This window comes from Salminus brasiliensis, chromosome 10, assembly GCF_030463535.1.
Source record: "Salminus brasiliensis chromosome 10, fSalBra1.hap2, whole genome shotgun sequence".
Lineage (NCBI taxonomy): Eukaryota > Metazoa > Chordata > Actinopteri > Characiformes > Bryconidae > Salminus > Salminus brasiliensis.
In genome coordinates this window covers 14,332,506-14,354,666 of record NC_132887.1, presented here as the reverse complement: position 1 = coordinate 14,354,666, position 22,161 = coordinate 14,332,506, and the positions used below count along the sequence as shown (strand labels likewise).

The window sequence follows — 22,161 nt, the reverse complement described above, 5'->3', positions numbered from 1 at the left end:
TATATGTGTGTGTGTCTGCCTTCTGGAAAACGGAGTGCCAAGCACTGCGCTCACAGACAAGCCTCCGAGGACACGCTCATCTATTTTTCAGTATGCTCTATGTGTATGTGTGTGTGTGTCATCTTGGCCTGCTTAGTGAGGTGTGGTCATATTCAATTCCCTCTGACCAACAGAGCACAGGTCACAGCAGAGGAGGGGAGGAGGGGAGGGGGTGGGTGAGAGTTAGGAAGGTCTGAAAGCATGTGCAAGAATCAAAGCTTGTTTCGGTGTGTGTGTGTGTGTGTGTATGCGTGTGTGAGTCTGTGTGTACGAGTGCTTGTGAGGTCGAAGACTGCCAGGCTGATGAGTCATGGGCAGCAGCTTGATGTAGAAAGAGAAAGAGAGAGCAGGAGAGAGAGAGTTGAGAGGAATGAGGGCAACCATGCTGTAAGTGTGCCCTTGGCAGAGCAGCACGCCTCCTCGGGGCTGGGCCGAGGATCAGACTGACACCGTCTATGCTAGCCAAGCCTGCTAACAGCACAGCTGGGTAAAACCCACTTTCACACACACACACTTTGTCTCATCTGTGTCTCCACAATTGTGTAGTGCTGCACTTATGTGCAAATATAAACCTCAGCTTCTCACAACATCAACAACCCAAACTAGGGATACATCAACTATCTTATGGTCAATTACTGATTACAGCCAAACTTTGCATCATACACTAAATATGTCCAAAGGTTTGTGAACACCCCTTCTAATGAATGCATTCAGCTGCTTTAAGCAGCTGATGCAAATGTGCAAATGCACGCATACAGCATGTCTAGTCCCTGTAGAGAAGCACTGCCAATAGAATAGGACTCTTTGGAGCAGATAAACATGAACCTATTAGCACTACGCATAATGGCAGCCGTGCGGTAGATGGAAATAGTGTGGAGCAGTGGAACTGTGTTCTCTGGAATGATGCTGCTCCAGTAAATGCTGGGGGTAAAAATGAGCTGGGGAGTTGCAATCAAGTTCTTACAGCAATGCTCCAAGATCTAGTAGAAAGCCTTCCCTGGGCAGAAGAGACAGTTACTCCTACAAAAGCAGGATAAACACTTTCCTTGGTTTCGAAAGAAACATCAAATGAGCAGGTGTCCCAATACTTTTGCCCATGTAGTGTAACAAAACACTTGACCCACACTGGGCTTCACGATTCAATATTTTCTTATTTACAACCAAATATGATTAAAGGAGAGCAATGACTTTGTCTAGTCATGGTATAATCCACTAATGTGACTGAGGCTAGAGGCGGGAGGAGTGTGACGCATGACATGACTGTGCTGGAGCAGGCTGTTGATGCTGGTTCTATGAAAATTTCAGCGGTAGTATAATGCAGTTGCCTCATTTATCATAATTAATAGAGTGCCTATTCTCAACAATGCATTGCCACATTTCCACAATGTACACGGTTACACTTAATCCTAAGGCTTATTACACACAAAGGTGTATTATTCAGTAACTACAGGGACTGCTGCACAAATCGGTGAGGCTATTCTCTGTAATAACACTTTCGGCCTGCCAGCAGGCTATAGGCTTTTCATGGGGTTAACGCAGCAATCCACCTTGGCTCTTTACCTGTATAATTCCAATACAGAGCAAGTGCTTAGTAAAGACAAATGTGAAAAAGTAGAGAGTGCTACCAAAGAAAAACTTTAAAAAATACAAAATCTATTTATACAGTTTCCTTTTAAAAAATCTAAGGAAATTCACTCTGGGTGAACCTGTTGAAAATCAAATGACACAGATATATGCATGATGATATAATCATCATAATAAAGTACATGATCACATTGCAATCACAATACACCTCAATCTGCTTTCCTGAGCATTCTGTGGACATCGTCAGTATCCTTGTGGGCTTCATTACAATGAAAGCAGAAGTATAACATCCTGCTGAGAGCCATGTGAAACCTTGAATACAAATCAGTGCACTCATGGTTTTAAATAAGGAATTAGGTGTTTCTAAGTATGTTTCCATCTGCACCAACTGATCAAACCTCCTAATACCTAAATCCTAAATATGTCTTGAAGTATATAAGGATGTTTTTGCCATATCACACACCCTTTGCCCATAGCTCATTTAAAAGGTCTCCCAATTCAGGAGAGCTGTAAATAGGTTTCAGTCATGTAAGCATTTGCAGAGCAAGGCTGATTTTCCAGCAGGGATGTGACTGCAGTGGACTACGTTGCTGCTTTATCCTCTCACTCTACACCATCACCCACACCTCCTCCAAGCTGCACATGTTGCCTAGCAACCGGATGTGAACAGTAGCGGGGGCTGAGCTTGCAGGAGCATGAGCGGCTGAGCTGTGGAAGAGCAATGCAGCCACACACACACACACACACACACACACACACAGCCACACACACAGCCACACACACAGCCACACACACAGCCACACACACAGCCACACACACAGCCACACATACACACAAACTATTTTGACCAAATTATTGTCCCCGCCTGTTCATTTATTGTTTCTCTTTTCTTAAAAGTAACTGTTCCCACTGTCAAGGAAAGGCTTTCTACTAGATAGTGAAGCACTGCTGTGAGGATTTCATTGCATTCAGTAACAAGAACATTAATGAGGTCAGGATATTGGATGATCCCACTTCATCCATAACTCCCAACTCATCAAGTACTGGATGGAGCCCAATCATTCCAGAGAACATGCATATCACTGCTCAACAGCTCAATGCTGAGGGGGCTTTATACCCCTCTAGCCCAAGTCTGGCATAGAATAGAGTCCTATTCTTTTGGCCATACCTCCCTCCAGGGACAATACTATGAATGCATTCATAAGAAGAGGTGTCCACAAACACTGGATTATATATTTATTAGAGCTGGGTAATATGGCAATATTTTATCGCATTGTGATACATTTTGTTACACAATATGTTTTTCAATGCATATCAAGGATACTGTTAGTGCTTAAAGAACACAGATCAACTGCATGTTTCATAACAGTGTAATTAGACTGGTTTAAATGGATGAAGTGAAGCAGATGTTGAATAAAAATGACTGTACTCAGCAGGGGAGAGTATTTGAACAGTAGTTTTTTTAGAATCTGCTGATACTGATGTATTCAGTTTGTAATTACATGTATTGTGATAAATATTGTATATCGTTAAAATTTTTTTAAATATTGTGACATTATTTTTTCCCATATCGCCATATTCCCATATATATATATATATATATATATATATATATATAGTAAGTTAATGACAAATACAAACTTAAAAGCTTGGGGAAATTGAAAGTCCTGCTTTTGCCTCTGCCAAAATGCAATCGCTAAAAGTCGATCTACCCAGGTGACTGACTGGAGCCAAGGCTGTCTGCTATATGAGAAATGTAATGGCCTTTCTGGCTGTACTGAGCACTCCCAATACAAATACACACCGCAGACACAGTGCAGGTCCTGTCAGAATGATCAATCTATGAAGCTACAGAAACATTAGCCCTCATGTTGCAGCAGGATCCTATGTGACCGTGCAGCATCTAAGACTATGACTCTGTACTGCAGCTCTGCAGCTATATGCACACAGGGGGACATAAAGCCTTTGGAATAGAGACACTGTCTCTTCTTCTACACTTTGCTCCTGTCTCCACAGGGAGGGTGTAAGAGAAGAGTTTTGGTCATTTGTTAAAATACAAACACACTAATCCAGCCTAATGACTGCAGGTTGATGGACCTGAATGTGGAGCGGATTATAGGATCAAAACAATCAGAGTGGAGAGTGCTACCAAAGAGGATAGTAAGTGTAATTTGAAGATGTTCGATTGACAGGAGGTTCTCTGAAAGCAAAACAAATTTTCATGCCACTATTATGAGAATTTGAAAAGTCGTTTCATTGCAATGAGCTTAGCATTTAAAAAAACTAATTCTGCATTCAATGAGCTGCTGTCCACAGACTGATGATGCACAGACTGATGACCTCAAAACAGCAGCCGTGCTCATCTTCATACACAGCTCAGCACAAGCAGAGAACACAGACAAAAGAGTTCCGTGCCCATGACTCATTTCCAAAGCTCCTGTCATCAAACATTGTAGGTGCTATAGGTTTTGGTATGTTAGCATTTGCAGAGTGGAGATACGTCTCCAGCTGGGATCAAACAGTAGCAGGCTATGGACAAAAGGTAAGAAAAGCCACAGCGATAATCTCAGAGTGTGTCTCTCTGCCTTTTAATGTGTAGAAGAGGGATATGGAAATGACTTTTAGTGGGGATTTATACACAGCTGAATGTGGCTAATTATGGTTCCCACCTGAATGTATGGAGCAGGGATGTGAAGAGGAGGAGAGAGGTCAGCACTCGGGGCAGTTAAACTCTCAATGTTCACACTGGGCTGAACCTGGATAGAGAGAAAGAGAAGAGCCCTTTAACAACACTGCAGGGGAAACAATACAGAGAGCACGTGCTCCCTGCACCAGACATAAACCCATTAGAGAGATTAAATTAGCAGAGCCGATGTGCTACGTAACATCGAATAAACATCCGCACTGAGCACAAATGTCTCAGGCTCATTCAATCTGGAGAGCGTGATAATGTTATCCTATTTGAACGCTCACCAATCCTTAGTGTAGTAATACAGACACATCGCTGTGGGTCACGTTGCCAGGACAACAGAGCTCCAGACCTTCTCCTACCTGTACTTGGAGCTGTGGGGTAGGTCTCCTGGGCTCTGAGTGTACTTCCAGCAGCACAGTGTTGGGCTTACGAACAGAAGGAGTCACTTTAGGGGTGGAGGTGGGAGGAAACGAGGTTATCACAGTGGCTGGCTTGTCACTAATGATGACTCGTGTGGGCAAAGGGGCCTGGGCATCAACTTTGGGCTTACCTAGAGGAATGGACACAACAGAATGTAACTTGCGTGTTATTTTCAAGCTGGACATTGTTGTTAAGGTGACAAAATTTGAAGTGTGTAAGTATGAGCCTTTGGCTGGGGCGAAAAATGCTCAGATCACAATTAACAAGTCTATTTACAATCCTGTTATTTCATCTAAGAATGACACTTATTTTCTTCTAATTTTACCCCATTTTTTACCCAATGTGGAAGGTCAATTACCCAATCTCCACCCATGTGAACTCCCCTTATAACTAGCAATGCCCCAAACACTAGCACATGGGGTAAAGACTAGCACGTCTTTTTCGACACATGAAGTGCTCGAAGGAAAGTGTGGCTCTCTAACTCCAACAGCAGCACATTGAGAGGAATGTGCCATTAATCCAGCCAATACTTCGGCTGCTGATGGCAAGCAGCATGACCTGAGATTTGAACCAGCAATTTTAGAATCATAGTGGCAGCACCATAGTCCACTGGACCATTTGTAGGTAGCCAGTTAGCTTTTAGTCCTACATGCTTCCTGGGTCTGGATTCTCAAGTCTTACCAGTAAAAATAACTATTATTAAGTCAGCACTTTCCCTTCTGATATATGTTTAGCTTCAGGTTGGTAGCCAGTGAGGTAGTCTGGCCTGTTTTTGAGGAGACGGACAACGGACAGAAGACATGGTAAAAGCTAGCAATGGCGTCACCCAGGCTTTCGCTTTTGTCATGTGCAGAGTTTGAGCTACATTTCTGCGGACACTAGCCGAGTCTGTTGGTGATGTGCTGCTCTCTAGTATCAACAACACCATATTCCCCAGAAGACACCTTCATGATTTACTGCTTTGCCAACTTTACGTATTGAGCTGATGTATGTAAATTTTTAAGGGTGTAAATATAATGAATCAAGACTGTTACAACAGCTACAGTGTTTGGAATTCATCTGGATTTTTTTTTGAAAGAGGACACAACCGTGTTTAAGGTTCATGGTAAGTCACTTTCATGTACAGAACTCTCAAAGTACAGTTTGATATTCTAAGGGCCCTTTAAATCAAAAGCAAATCCAGCTCAAACAGGCTTTCAGACAGGAAATACACAATACAAAATGCAGTACACTGACCCAGCCAGTTCAGATGCATGAACCATGTGATAAACAAAGCCACAAAGAGGAGGCAGGGCTTTCTAATCACAAAGACAATCAATCTCTCTCTTCCTACACCACTGCAGCGAGGCCCATTATTCCGGAGTCTTTCGCAGAATACGCGAGTGGACTCTGGATGTGCTCTGCCAATATGAGCCCGTTCCTGAAACAAACCCTGCCTGAAGCGGTGCTCAAACCTCCCCCTGTGACACAAAGGAGATAGCATCGTAACGCTATTTACACGCCGAGACACGCAGGGAGAGGCACTCTCACGTGAACAGGATATTAAAGACAGCCTTTTCCCCGCAACAGCTGGAGCTCATACACACCTCCCTGTTACTTTACCCCACAGAGGTCATAAAGGACATCCACACGACTCTCACACACTGTTTCAGATCCTACATACACACACATACATTCATACACATCTGCCAGGCTGGGAGTCCTGCCCAGCTGCATGACTGGCATCTGTTCAGTAAGGGGGACAGGGAGACAAAGAGGTTCAGCCAGGGTGCGCTGGCAGAACGAGACGGATTTCTGGCTCTCCTCTCGGTAGGTTAGCGGTCATGCGTTTGCTCGGCCGCACCATATTAACGGCCAACGAGGACGCACGCATTTGCATAAATCTGTGGGCTCAGCAATCTGTTTTTCCAGCCCTCCGCATGGAACTGGGCAAAAAACGGAGTAGCTTTATGATTTCCATAATTTGGCTGAAGGGCATCTAAACGGTGGCTCAGGAGCAAGAGGCTCTGACTCATCTGGAATGCACAAATATTTCTGATAGAAAACATGTGGGATGAGCTGTAGAAGTGCCAGTAAAGAAAACATTAAGAGGGAAGAAAACTCATTTGCATTCCTGTATCTTAGGAAGAGGGGGGCTTGAGGTGGATAAAACTGGAACGGACAGATTACAATAATGATAGCATAATTAGAGGGTGCTGAAATCAAACTACACAAATCATAAAGCACACATTTAAAGAAACAAGGCTATCAGTGAGGACTCTGAATACCTGCACTACTATCAGTAGTATCAGTATCAGTAGCACTACACAGTGTAACTGTCTATTCTGATGATAAAAAAATAAAAAAAACACACTCAAACACACACACACACACACACACACACACACACACACACACACACACACACACACACACACACACACACACACACACACACACAAACCAGCTGTGCCATGTGCCGGCAGCTGGAGAATCTGACTGTTCACAGTCTCTGCCTCCCCTGGTCAATCACAGATCATGTGACAGAGTAAAGTGGTTTATGTTCTTACACAGGCATGCTTGGCAACACTGCTGTAGTAGGGTATAATAGTGCTATTTAGGCTTTACACACAAAAACTTCACATCTCCAAAACTGGAACTTAAAAGAAACAGAAATCTCCTTCTTAACCTTCAAAGGACGTCAACATTTAAAGACTGGAGCATTTCTATTGGTTTCACTCATCAAAAAATTCTGACACAATGTAAAGAACAACTATGGGGTTACAAGGTAAGAAGAATTTATCACTTTGAAGAAATGAGTTATCATCATGTAAGTGTGACTGGTTTCACACTTCACCTGCATGCCTACTGCCAGCCTGCATCACCTGCAAATGTGAATTTTCAGGGTTCCAAGTAGAACATTTCAATAAGAACGCATCCACAAGTTGGATTTCCGAGGTCAAAATTCAAAGATGGGCATTACTAACAATGCTAACCTGGGACATAAAAAGTGGGACATATGTTGGTTAGATTTGCCATTAAAAACACTGGTAAAGAATTGTCAAAGCAGTTGTGGTGAACTGTAAGACATCTGACTTCCAAAGTAAATAGAACGCAGCATAGGCAACACAGCCTTAGCAAACCTAAAAACACCATCATGAGGAGAGCTTTGGAAATGTTTAAATGAACAGCAACATAAAACCACTACCAAAACAGACCACCAACCTTAAGCTTGTAGTTGGCCCCAATAAAATAGAAGAAAGGCCAGGAGCATTTACACAAAATGCTGATTAAGATCTAACACCTAACATACAAAAGTTTGCATGCAGCTGTGATCAAAACCAAGCAATTCTCCTCCAGTAGCTTAGCTGACCACTACATTTTGAAATGTAATGCTACAAATGCACAATCAGACCCCAATCACCCTGTAGGAAAGCTCCTATCAGTAGAGGCTGGCTTGATGGGAACACTCTCCGATCTGCCATGCGGAACTTCATAAGCAGATTTGCAGGGAGCTGCCTGCCATACTTGGCCGGCGTCTGAAACTCGGGGCACTTTGCGGATGTGCCTGCCTGAACAGCTGCTGCAGATGAAAGCCTCTCTGTGCTTCCCTGGGGGGCTCTGCCAATCCCACTGTCCTCTCCGGGGAGCCGCCGAGCCGGGAAAATAGGGCAGCTCTAAGCTCCAGCCCTACAGAGTGTCACCGAGAGGCACAAGAGGGCCAGGCCAAACCTGCTCTCCTCACACTGGCAGCCACACTACACACACTGCAGCACAGTCTGCAAAGTTATTAACGAGTCTGGAACTTTCCGCCAGAGCTTCTCTCAGACACACACACACACACACACACACACACACACACACACACACGCATATACATGCAGGCACAATGTGATGTGAAATAGGACAGCCACCAGGGCTGAAGTGAGCAGGCCGCTCTGAAGTGTCTGAAGTGGCATGTGATTAAACCACCCCAGGGAACTTGCAGCCTGAAACATCAGCCAGACTGGTAACAAGGCCCTGAAATGCTGTAAGTGCCCTCTGCAGACGTGGGGTATTTGAACAGATATTCTGATATCCCTCCTCTCTCTGCAGATGACTCCAGCTTCAGTAATGAGGTCTTGGAAGATTAAGCAAGTTGCATTCAGTAAAAATATTTAACTTACAGGAAAGAGTTAAAATTCACTTTTACATAATTTCCCCCATTATCCTAAAGTGTGTCAAGTCATGTTTTGTGTACTCTAGCTATATTAGCTAACGTAGCTAATAAGTGATGGAAAAGTATGGCCACCAATTATCACGGAGAAAACTGGTATCCTAAAATGATCAAACATCTGTAGGCTTAAGTAATCTAACATAGACTTGTTTATTTGGTTCTTGGCACTGTGGTATGTCTTTAAAATGTTAAGAAATGCTTTGTACAGCTAAAACAGCAGCAGAAGCCAACTTGAAGCCTGCATTTTACCAGCGACCATTGTAATATACATCAATGTTGGTGGTTGGTGTGGCACAACAGATAACACCACTACCTGCCAGTGAGCAACCACACCACGTGGGAGACTGGGGTTCAATTATATATATAATACCAATAAGAGTCCTTGGGCAAGACTCCTAACACTACATTGGTCCAACGCTGTAATATGAGTAACTTTGTAAGTGGCTCTGGATAAGAGCGTCAGCTAAATACCATAAATGTAAATGTAATATTTATAATAACACAATGTTCTTTGAAGCAAGTGTACCAATATTTAGATATATTTTGGTGCTTCCATTACTTCCATTACAAGTTAACTTCACCTACAGCCAGTAGCTCCAGTGTTCTGCTTAAATGGGGGAAGTTTGGGTTGGATGTAGTATGTAAAGTACCTGCATTCAGGCAGAAATGGCACCAAAACTATGGTAAAACCAAAACAGTGGCTTTAGGAAGTATTCAGTCCTCTTTACTTGTTACACAATTTCTTGTGTTTTGGATTTGATTTTGAATGGATATAGCTGCCATTTTTAACCATTTTTTAAACATTTTGAACATTTTTAATCTATATGAGTACAAGTTTCAAAAATGAATTCCTTCAGATCCTTTATTCAACACTTTATAGAAGTCCCTTCGGCAGCAATTACAGCTGTAAGTCTGTTTGAATAAGTCTCTACAAGCTTTGCACACCTGGATTTGGGCAGCGTATCCCCTTTATCATGGTAGATCCTCCCAAGCTTTGTCAGATTGGATGAAGAACTGAGTCTGTGAACTGCCATGTTCAGGTCTTTCCACAGATGTTCGGTGGGGTTTAAGTCTGGGCTTTGGCTGGGTCACTTAAGGACATTCTGTGACTTGGCTTGAATCCACTCAAGTGCATTGGCTTTATTCTTCAGGTGATTATCATGCTAAAAAGTAAACTGTTGCTGTAGTCTGAGTTTGCATGCACTCTGGAGGAGTTGTTTTTATGAAACATGTTTCAGTATTTGGCTGCATTCATCCATTAATTAATTGATACCAGAAGATCCCCAATAGCTTAATGCTGCCAGCATCATGAGTGCAGCAGAGATGATTGTTGGGACTGTTGGGTTTCTCCCTGACCAAGACCCTTTTTGCCCTCATGTCTAATTTAGCTGGATAGTCAACTTTAGGAAGGTTCAGGTTTGTGGCAAGCTTCTTTCATTTCAAAATGATTGAGGCTACTGTGGATCTGGGAACACTAAAGGCCTTAGGTGTTGTTTTATTTCCCTGTCCTGATCTATGCCTTGCCACAAGCTGATAGCGGAGATCCACAGACAGTTCCTAAATTGGAGGCCCTTCCAGACACAGGTGAGTGCTATTCCAATATATGTATGTCTAAACAATTCAAACTGCAACAGGACTCAAAGATAATTAAAGCAAGCAAGATGCACCTGACCATAACTTGGTATGCCAGGGGAAATGGTCTGAATACTTATGTAAATTAGAAATTTCAGAGTCTCATTTTCAAAAATAAAAACTCTCTAATAACATGGTTTCATGATGTGATTTTTTACAGGTGATTAAGTGTAGATGTTGATGGATAACAATAGCAATTATATCCATTCAATATGAAATCCACAACATAATAAAGCGTGCAGATGGTACTTTCTGAATACACTATATTTCCACCTATTCAGCCTACAGCGGTTTTAAATACATGAAATCACATTTATGTCACAGGTGGACACCAGGGGAAGAAAAGGAGATAAAAAAAAAAGCCTTAAGCTACTTATTTGCCTCAGTGATCACCCACTTGCCTCAACCACTCAAATTATAAAAAATAAAACTGAATCAGGTATAAGAATAAAGAAATACAGGTGTACATTTAATAACTTTCCACAAAAAAACTAGGCTAAATCTCACACTGCAGCAAAGAAATATTAAAGAGGAATCTAAACACAAGACCACCTGTTTCTGATCTCCCCACCCATTACTGCCGCCTTACATGCCCATTTAACACAAACACACACAGGCACACACACACAGTAGTCATTTTCCTTTTCAAACATGTATTCTGCAATAATCCATCTGGATAAGGATGTGCGACTGCACTAAATGAGAGAAAACTGTTCCTCAGACAAGAGCGGGAAGCGTCTCTCTCACTCTGATGACGGACCCTGCATTGCAGATGTGATTAGAGGAGGTTTTGTTCGTCCTGCCTCATCCCAGAGCAGAGGTCAGCACTGCTGCCAGGCAATAACACAGAAAATGGCCTCCTACTGTTCGAACAACCTTACTTCACTCCTCACCATCCGATTCAATTTCTGATACTGTGTTTCATTAGGAGCACTGCATTACAGCTCCGTTATAGCCGCTGTATACTGAAGGTTTAACAGAAAGATGTTTAGGCCTGTTTTTAAAAAAAAAAGTGGTTAGTTTTTTAGTTCAGTCCAGAAACTATAAATCATCTCAAATCAGTTGGAGCTAAACTAGTGCCTGAAATGGAATAACAGGATAATTATCAACTACTGATAACGCAGATACTATATGTTTTCAATCGGCTGCCCAACCTCTGGTTTGTAAAGAAGACTTATGCTTTCATACATGTAGATGGTCTGGCTAATAAGTGCAACTGCCTGTGTCAGTACAAGGTCGGTTGTAAGACATAGCTTGTGTTGATTTGAACTGGGGAAATGAGAGTGGAATAGAGGGCATTAAAGTCCCTGACAGTGAAGTGATTAAAATAGCCTAATGGAGGGAGGGAGGCTTTAGAGGAGCAAAGACTCAGCCATAATTAAGAGCTAAACTCACACAGCTAAAATGTCTGTCTAATTAAGTCCATTTTTTAATGCCGCTGTGTGCTCAGTGTCAGACGTATGAAGGGCGGCTTTATGGTGGCAGCATGCGGGTGCTGTCTGGGTCAAGCTGGAGCGCGCTCCTTTATTGCAAGGTGGACAAAAGTCCACAGTGGCACTGCACTCTGCAGGCAGCTGGAATAGCTGGTGTCATTACGAGGCAGAGATGCATTCAATGACCCAACATTGCTCAAATGTATTTTACAAGGCTTCACCTTGGTTCAAATGCAAAATCCAAATTTTGATAAATTTGATTACCTTGGCCTAACGGGTCAACATTTTTAAAAAACACAAAAGGTGCTACAAAAGGTCTTTTTTAAGCAATGTCATTGTGAAGAACCACTTTTGAGCCTTTACATCAAGAGAAGGTTCTTTAAGCCTTCAAACGGTTCTTCACATTCACAAAAATGGACGGAACCAAAAGGGGTTCCAATTTTACACAGCTTCTGGGGAGCTGTAGGCCAGAATCGCCATCAATATTCTGTTAACTTGTCCTTCACCTGCGCTGAAGGCTTATGGTCAAAGTCAAAGAAGATGTTGTGGATAGGCTCTAGGGGGGCAGAGAAACTAGTGCTTACCCAGTGGAATAGCCATGGGGATGAGGAAGCCCTGCACAGGGCAGCCAGGCTGCTGCTGCTGGCCAGGACCACTGGGACTGAAGAGGTACTGGGGCTCAGAAACTGCAGGCTGCAGCAGAGATGATGAATCCTGAGCTCTAGACATACTGGTCTGGGTCTTGGAGGACTTCATCTTCACGCCTACAACAAAGGGATTGGGAATAGAAGAAAAAGATGAAGTGAGATGGAAATAATGTGTCATAAAAAGAGAGAGGGAGTATTTACTTTCTGACAACTTAATTGCACAGCTTTACTCATCACGTCTGTCTTTAATGGCATTTGCGGAGGCGTCAGAAGTGAAGGACACTATTACAGGCAGGAAAATGTACCGTACGTTTGTGCTACACTGATCTGAAACTTTACACAAATCAACCACATTTTAGAACAGCAAAAAGCTAATACAATCCATTAATATTCAACAAAGAATGTGGGGATTTTTGTGCAAAATCTAGGCTATTTTCAACAGTTCTCTATAACACTGTCTATATATTGTATCTCCTTGAAATTGTCAGATATTCAGGAACATGAAAACTACCAGATATCTGTAGTGCTACACAATGCAATAATATAAGCAATGCAATTCAAATACTATCATTCATCCATCCATTGATTTTCTTATCTGCTTCTTCCTTGTCAGGGTTATGGCGGGTCCGGATCTGTAATCCTTGGGTGCACAGCAGTAATACCCCCAGACCAGTCAATCACAGGGTCTGAGTAGTATTTTTTTTATATAATTGTAATAACAGAATGTATATGAATGAATATAGAAAATGAATATAGAAAAATCTTGTAAGAGACTGGATAGACAATAAAATACTTTAAGGGACTTCAAGTAAGGGAATCAATATCACTGAAATAACATAGGCCAACTTAGACCCAAACTATTTGCTTCCAGGACTATTTATGGCATAAATGGGTTGGTATTCTACATACCAAAATGTATGGTGGCGAAACAGTGGAACAGCGTGGTAGCCTGCTCAGATTTCTGTAGCCTCACTGCAGTGAACACACCTCACCTTTCACACTCTCGATCACTTTAGGACGCTGGCCTTTGGATTTCGGAATTGGGGAACTAAAGCGGAGGTAGGGGCTTTTCTTCAGCGTGCGTCGATGGCCCTCATACAGAGCCTTCCCATAAACTTTCGCCAGGTATGCCTCATCATCCTCAGACTGCAGCACCACCGACTGGAGCAGGAAAAGAAACATGCGCTCAACCATACAAAGCCAATAGCGTGAAAGTGCATTTGAAAAGCACAATAAATGTGATTCTGTGTACAGAGAGTATCAAGGGAGCATAAGAAGGAACTAACATGCTAAACAATTTTAAAAAATCATCATATGTCAAAGCCTTTAGTGCCTGTAGTGTCAACATGCAAATTGCTCTCCACTTCCTACTGTTAAGTAGTCAGTCGTTTTGCTTGGCTGTCAGTATTTGTATAGGATGGTGTTTTTTTTGTCGGGCAATAAAACGACCTCGCACCTAACGTGGTAACAGCTCTGTCAGCCATGGGAGACGTTGCTAGGCTGGTTGTGTTTTATACCGACACCAGGAAACATGTGCAGCCATTAGCATGGAGCAGGCCCAGGCCAAACACAGATAAGCAGCACTGTCTCTTGTCTGCTCACTCTTATTTATAGCAAATCGATGTGAGAGGCAACATATGGGCGCTGAGAACACCTCATTTAGTTAAAGCACAGCAGAGACAGGGCAGGGTCCTGAGGTGTTGTGTTTGCATCCAGATGGGCAGATTACACAGTGTTGCGAGTTTAGCCTCTGTGTTGCTGTCTGGATGTGTCGATAAGTAAAGCACATACACACACACACAAGTGAACTGCAACAAAGAGGAGCCCAAACACCAAACCGTGCTCAGATTAAGAATGATATGTGAGCATTGCAGAGAAAAGCTACAATGCCCCCCTCGCATTGCTTCCATCCACCGTTAACCTATGCTGTTGCACAGATCCCAGTGGGACCAGTGTGTTTCAATGACAGACTGTGCTGAATGCGTTATGACACACTGCCTAGGCAGTATGTTCCATGGAGGGCTGCAGTGTCTACTGGTATTTGTTCCAACCAAGCACCACTACACATGATTTCACTAATTAGGCTCCCTTCTTTGTTAGTAAGGAGAGCTCATTAGTGAAATCAGGTGATGATGAATCAACATGAGTGCTCATGATATACTGTGTAACCATTGCACTGAGAGTGATAAGGCCAACACGCTCACCGCCTGTGGCTGCTGCTCAGCTCCGCTTCTGAGAGAGGAGTTGGGTTGCTGGCTGGATGGCTGTGTGCCCGCTGCCTCTGCTCTAATGGACTCTCTCTCAACGTGTTTTCTTCTTCTTGCTGCTGCTGCGTCTCCTTTCCCCTCTCGTCCCACCTTTATGCTCCCATTCCCAATGCCAGCTGTGCTCCTGCTCTTGCTGCTCTGGTCTCGCTGCACTGAGCTGGCCGCTGCTGCCCTGCTGTCTTTCTTAACACTCTTGGACTGTGCAGCGGAGCCCGGGCACACTAGTTCATTCTGATAGATGGGTACACAAGACAGCAGGACTTTATTTCACAGTACAGTAAGTAGCTAGAATTTAATGGGAAACTGGTGTAATGATTCACTAAATTCACTACTATATTCAACATTGTTTAATTTAATATTTTTTTTGTAAAACAGCAAATACAAGAAGTGATTAAATTTATACCTGAACACATAAAAAAAAGAATAACTAAATTTTAACCAGGTTTTACTAATCTCTCTCAAAGCGCTGCATTCCTACATTCCAATAGACATGTAATCTAGTAACTACTTTGTCAGATCTATAGTTATGTAAACTGCTGCAGTGCAATAAGTATGTGGGTTTGTATTTGTGGGTACTTACATTCAACTTACTATATAAATTACCATTTAAATACAAATTCTTATAAATATTGCACTTGCTATTTATCTATAATACATACTATATAAACTACATAGCACTATGCAAACATGGTCCTTGTATACATTCGATATTTATTATATAAACCGCATAGCACTGTTACATAGATATAATACTACATGGTACTTTGGAAATACAGCAGTTGCTACATAAATATCATTCTAACTATATAAACTATATAGTACTACATATAGTATTATTACATATTTCCCTAAAGAGCTACTGGAAATTCATTATAACCAGAAATGTCTGGACACGTGGCCATGTCAATTACATAACTGACACTGTAAAACCTCTAATTCTATAGAAACTGTCCAACCTACCTACTCCATACAATCTTACAATTACATCCAAGCTCTGCTAGTAAAGTAAAAAAAAAGATAAGATACAGAAGTAAACAGTACTTTATAAGCTACAGAAGTAAATAGTCATTTATAAGCTACAGGAGTAAACAGTAGCAGTACTCTTTGTTTCAAATGGTTCATCTTGGTTCAAATGCAAGCTCTCTTTGCTGCACTGTGTTGCAAAGAGCAAATTATTCCATTTCATCTAAAAGAATGGTCAACTGTGGTTCATCACATGCTTCAATAATTCAAAACATCAGATATTATTTCTAGGGGCATTGGGATTGTGGTAGTGTGTACGTGTTACTAAATGATTAATAGGCTGTACTGAAGATGTTATGTTTGAGGTGAGCTTTACCTGAATCTCCTTGCTCAGTGTGTTGATCCAGGCATCAACAGTCTTCTTTATTCTCAGCTCCTCGCTGGCGTCCCTGCAGGACAGGACACAGGCCAGGCCTTCAGTATTCAGAGGCAACTCTCTCAAATCCTCACTCACACGGCTTTATTTTTTCACTAAAACAAGCGTTCAGGTAAAAAATCATTCTCAGCAGAACAACTGTTTTGGCTAGGTGAACATTTATCAAGCTGGCGTTGAGCCACTCTGGGCACCCTTTTGTCTTTTTTTTTTTGCTTTCTTGCCTTTCTGTTAAAGAGGCCAGAAACAAGTTCTGGAAAACACAAGTTCTACTGGTTACTTTGGGCATGACCACAACACACAGTGCAGCCAATTAGCTCCTTCAAACATTCAGTTCACGAGAGCTGGAGATGACAATACTGCATTAATCACAATGAGGAGTGATATCTGCAGGCAGAGCTAATCTAAATGTGCCATATATCTTTTAGAGACACCCAGGATGCTCTAGCAACCCCTTTACAGCACACATTATGCTAATGCCCTGCTGTCTGCTGGCCTGTTAGCCTGTCTCTGCATCACTTATTGCAGTGAATAAATCACAGAGACGGAGGGGGAGAGAGAGTGACACACTCCATCCAAATGCCACTCTCTCCCACTCACTCTGCATGCGGAGGACACCAAGCCAGCAGCCAGCCAGCATGAAGTGTTCTCTTTCCTCTTTTACACTCTCGCTTGCTCCTTCTTCCTCTTTTTCCTCCTTTCTGTCTCTGCATGTGCTTCGGGGTTGGACCGCTTAACACAGGAGGGAACAAGAGGGCTGGAATTGGGAGTGCACGTGTGTGTGTAGAATTGAGACTGTGCCGTGATCGGGACAACTCACACATGCACAGCAGGACACGCACTCATACACACTCCCACACACACACACTCCCCAGTGTGGTTAGGGAAGCCCACCATTGGATCAGAGGATCTCATTTGGACGCCAGGTGAGCAGGGCTGTTTCTGGGCAGAGCAGACAGATTCGGCCTGTGTGCCAGACTAAAGAAACAAACAGCTGGCCGTGGAGCACACATCGCAGAACAGAGCCTCCATTGTCCACCATCAAGCTCCAGCAATACTCCACACTCACACACAGTTACACTGGCAAAAATGTCTGGAGATGCCTTGTCTTCTTTTGACTTTTCTCCCTGTTAGGTGTGTTAAAAGCAATATAATGTAGCAATATGACCTTAAAATAACAGCTACAAAATCATAGTGTAGTGTAACACTGCTACTACACTATGTAACTTTGATGAAGTGTGCACAAGACCTCTCGCAATCCTAGTCATATTTGTGTAAAGTCCTGCAGCTTACTTTATCGTGTCGGTCCACATGCTTCTTTCACTTCAGATGCTTGTCAACAAACGCATGTTTATAGCTGTCTATACGTTGGGAAAGGGCGCTCATAGCACAATTTCTATTTACGGCAGTGATGTAAGTGAATTACACTCCACAACTGCGGGGGAGGCCCAGGAGCAGAAAATACTAATCCTTGCATAAGACAGCTTTAAAGCACCAATATGGAAAACTGGCATTCTAGGCTCCTCCTACAGTCAGGCAGTTTGCACTCTAATGGACGTCTTTCTGGACGAGCTGAGAGATACAGAACTGTCACTGTAGTAATATTACAAGAATTTACACAAATATGACTCGTGTTAAGGAGCGTTACACAGTTCTCTCCCTGCTACCTCAAAATTACCTACTGCAGTTAGCAGTGTTTCAAGCCCGGTGTAGTAAGTAGAGCATCATAAAACTGAATTTAAATGAAATCTATTGTAAGGTTACGCTCTGATATACTCTAAAGCGACCAGTACTGTGCCTGTGTGCAACTTATTCTGGTGCAGCCTTGCATAATGGACCTATAGTTTGACTGTGAGGTCAAAACTACAAATAACCCTGTCCACCTCTCAAAATAATTCATGAAGTCACATAACTGATTACAGCTCTGTCAAAGTGAAAGGCAGAGTATTTTGTCAAATTGAGGGAGCTCAACAAATCTGGCATCTTGCAGATGGATGGAATGTTTTATTCCATGCCATGTACAGTCTTATGCTTAGGCTGTTTTGGATTTTCTAAGTGAAAATAAGTTGCATTCTTTGAAGATGATTTGAAAGCATAATTACTGTTTATTTGCTTAATTTAATAAGCAAGAACAACAACTCAATTTCCAATATGTTACAATTTAGAAAATATTGTGTCTAAACTGTGCAGAAAGGTTTTACCTTCAAATGTGTTCTCTATGGAAGAGCGGTTCACTTATTTCTACTTCGAAACAAAGAGGCTTGTGTTTGTGTGCCTGGTTTACGTGCTTGGGGACCACTTTTAAAGAGAATTTCATCACGTTTTTCAAAATATCTGTCATTTTTCTTACTGATGAGATAAAAACATTCATTTATAGTGGTTAGATGTCAGATTAAAAATGTCTTTACTATGGAGGTGATAGGGACCAAGGGTCACAATGTCTGCAATGCAATTTTCTGCTCAGCGGTCTAACACGCTACCACTATGGCCCAAGGATTGTGAGTTCGAACCCCAAGCCACCCTGCTTTGCCATTAGTGGCCAGAGTACTCTAGTAGAGTGAAAAGCATTGAACTGTTCAGATGTCTTGTTCCTACGACCAATGATATAAACAATTCTAACTTGGTTAGTATTCAATCCAAATATTTGTTTACATCCTAACAAATTAATTATGCAGAAATAAAAAAAATCAGTGGAACGCCTTTGTGAAAAATGAATGTCAAATGTGGCGATCCTGTGAAGAAAAATACCATTTTGTAAAGCTACGGGTGCCCAAACTTGATGGGCAGTGTACATACAAACGCACTTTCTTGCTCAGCTGGCCATGGAAAATGAAGGTCCATTGATCTCCCCCCCTTCTCTTCTTCCAAAAATAGCCCTCTATTCACTTTCAGCCTCCCACTCCATGTCACACAACAAGCCCTCCACACATATACACACACACTCAAACACACACTCTCGTAAAAAGATTCTGGCTCCCCATCAAAGAACTGTCTGTGTGCCGCAGCGTTCCTCCGCGTCTTGTCAAGTGTCTGCAGCGTGATGGATTCGCCTAATCAGATGATGCTTGAAGACACTTGTGATTCCAAATGGAGCACAATTGATCCGAGCGCTCGAAATGACCTTCAATTAACCCCTAAAGACTGCCCGCCTTTTACACCACCATGTTCCAGCTGAGGCTGTTTAAGGCTCTTATTATGCCGAATATTTGAGCTCCTCGGATTGCAATGAGAGAAATAAGAGGTGGAAAATGAGCTATAAAGAGTATTCAGCGCAACAATGCTTTCACATTCTTCTCACAAGGATGAAAAACAAAAGGACTGCACAAAGGGGGTGGAGGACAAAATTATCCAAAAAAACCCAGCATGCTTAGGCTGCCAAATGAGATCGATGCTTTCAGAACTATTTGCCAACTATGCCAGAAGCTCCAACTATGACAGGCAGTGATTAAGATACCTGAACAACACAGTGAACTGTAGACTATTAGTGATCACAGTAACTGATTCTGATCTGCTGCACTTCATGTTCTTCAGTTTCAAATTATGAAACAAGGCTAGTTCCTTCTGTAAAGAGAAACAGCTGTAAAAGCATCAGGAGATCTGTGCTGGAGAGTAAACCAGAAGGGAATTGAGAATGACCAACTCGGATGGAGCGCTTCAGAAACTAGAGTGATAAACTTCTGGCACTCCGTAGCAGAAGGTAGGCCACCAGTTGTGAGGTCAACAGCAGATCTGGTCAATAACTGTAATTACCACAAGAATAAAGCAACAAGTGCTCTTAGAAGAAGAGTTAATACAAGTGACAAACGGATAATGTAATAATCAGTGGGAGAATTACATGCCATCAGATGTCGTCTTAAAAAATAGAGACAGGTGTAGAATTCCAGTCCTCGAGGGCCGGAGAATCCCTGTACAGTTCATCTTTTTTTTTTTTTCCCCCTCAATTTTGTTGTTGAATTTTTTTCTTTTTTACTCCCAATTTGTTACTGCCTATTAACACCCCCCCCTCCTCCCAGCACTTGCAATGCTTCTAACACTAGGGGGGCAAGGACTTAACCTGTCCTTAACCTTCTCCAGTACATGCGAAACCAGCCATCAACTCTTCTCAAACTGCCCGGCCACCGCCTCACTTAGAGGAAACCACTGGGTCCCCAGCTTCACCACACCATCTAGCTCTGCCGGCCAACATCGCATTTAGAGTGATGAGGGAAGAGAGAGCACCATCTACCCACCCGGAGAAAGCACAGCCAATCATGCTCTCTTGGACTCTGGCCACTGATGGAAAAGTGACATTGCGTGGGATTCGACCTTGCGACCGCTGAGCCACTTGGAGTTCATCTCAACTCACTTTTTAACTTTCAGGTTTAGTAGGTGTGTTAGAGCAGGAAAACCACTGAACTAAACTTCGGGCCTTGGTTCTTCTTTACACCTGCAGTATAAGAAACGCTTCTAAACCAAAACCAAGAAGTCTGGAGAATTATGCAGTGAGCTACATGTGATTTTCAACACAGCTGATGGCCGTAATTACATAGTAATTCAAACTTGGAGCGTGCTCATTTTACCTCCACAGAAAGGTGGGCTAATACTTTTTAGCTATGAAGCGTAATGAAGAAAAGGTTGAGAACTTTTAGGTTTTGCAAATGGCTTCATTAATAATTCAGTGAAATGGATGGCAGGGATAAAATCCTACTTCAGCCTCGTTTTGCAATGTCAGAAACCCAAATGAATGAATCCATCAAGCCAGGCGCATAAGGTATGACGAGAAGCGCTTCTCCTGTGGCGAGGAGAACGGCAGGGCGGAACCCGCGAGGAGGAGAGCGAGGACAAGCGAACGACGGCTGGCTCCTCCATCCCTGCGACCTTTAGACGGAGGAAAAGATCAAAGCCATTACAGCAGGGAGCGGCGGCCGCATCAATCAGCATGTTTGTGTTTTCATGCTCACATGTTAGGAGCAGAGCTGATTGCGCCTGCCATTTTGGAGACAATTACCATTGGGGCTGACATTTTTAACGGCGGGTTTGGATACCAGGCTGTGTTGGAGAGGTGTCAGAGGGGAGCCACTGAGCCAAAGCCTAACCCCATCAATGTTTAGCCACGGTGAGGCCTGAGGTTCTAAATAAAGTCTGCTGCATAAACAACAAACAGCTAAATGATCCCTGGGCACATCATTCAGCACTATATTAAGTGGCATACCCTGTGTGTTAGAAGTGAAGGATAACTAAGCATATTCAGGGCTCATCAGGTTTCTAGTGATTTGAGCGAGTTGTTAAGTATCTCCACGGCCTTGCCCCTTCCTACTGCAGTGATATGACTGTCAGATTTGCTCCAGCTACAAAATATTATTGCTGCTACTACTTTTATTGACTTGCTACAGAGTGGAAGTGCTATTAATTATTATGGATTTAGGCTCTGGACAACTCATAGAGACTTAAGCTAATCTTGGTGTTGCTACTTCAAACTAGGGCTTGTTCCCTGTAGAATGTACTGTATTATATCTGGATAGTCATTGGGCAGAGATAGCTAGTTCAGCTGCCTTTTTATGATTCTATGTTAGCTATTTTTTCCTTTTTATTGTAACTGAAATCCATTACTACTTTGTTTTTTTTTCTAATCATTTTCATAACCTTTTTTGTGTACCATTGTTTATTTTATTCAACTGTAAAGCACTTTGTACAATTGGTTTGAAATGTTCTAAATAAATGAATGCATTAATTAATAAATAATAATAATAATAATAATAATAATAATAATAAATATATATAAAGAAAGAAACAAAAAAGCTATATGTATGTAGAAACTTGGGAGGTGTCGATGAATGCACTTAATAAACTGGCTTTTAAAAGAAGCATTTAGCATGC

General features: G+C 42.4%; 1 protein-coding gene across 2 annotated transcripts in view; it reads right to left on the bottom strand.

Moving 5' to 3' along the window:
* kiaa0586 (KIAA0586 ortholog) overlaps positions 1-22,161 on the bottom strand; it is a 121,694-nt gene that overhangs the window by 49,036 nt on the left and 50,497 nt on the right. For both annotated transcript variants that reach the window (XM_072689365.1, XM_072689366.1), the window contains exons 13-18: positions 16,249-16,321; positions 14,847-15,140; positions 13,635-13,803; positions 12,580-12,759; positions 4,675-4,865; positions 4,293-4,379 (exon numbers count right to left, since the gene is read on the bottom strand). In XM_072689365.1, coding sequence (XP_072545466.1) covers positions 4,293-4,379; positions 4,675-4,865; positions 12,580-12,759; positions 13,635-13,803; positions 14,847-15,140; positions 16,249-16,321 — 994 coding nt within the window. The remainder of the gene's footprint in view (positions 1-4,292; positions 4,380-4,674; positions 4,866-12,579; positions 12,760-13,634; positions 13,804-14,846; positions 15,141-16,248; positions 16,322-22,161) is intronic.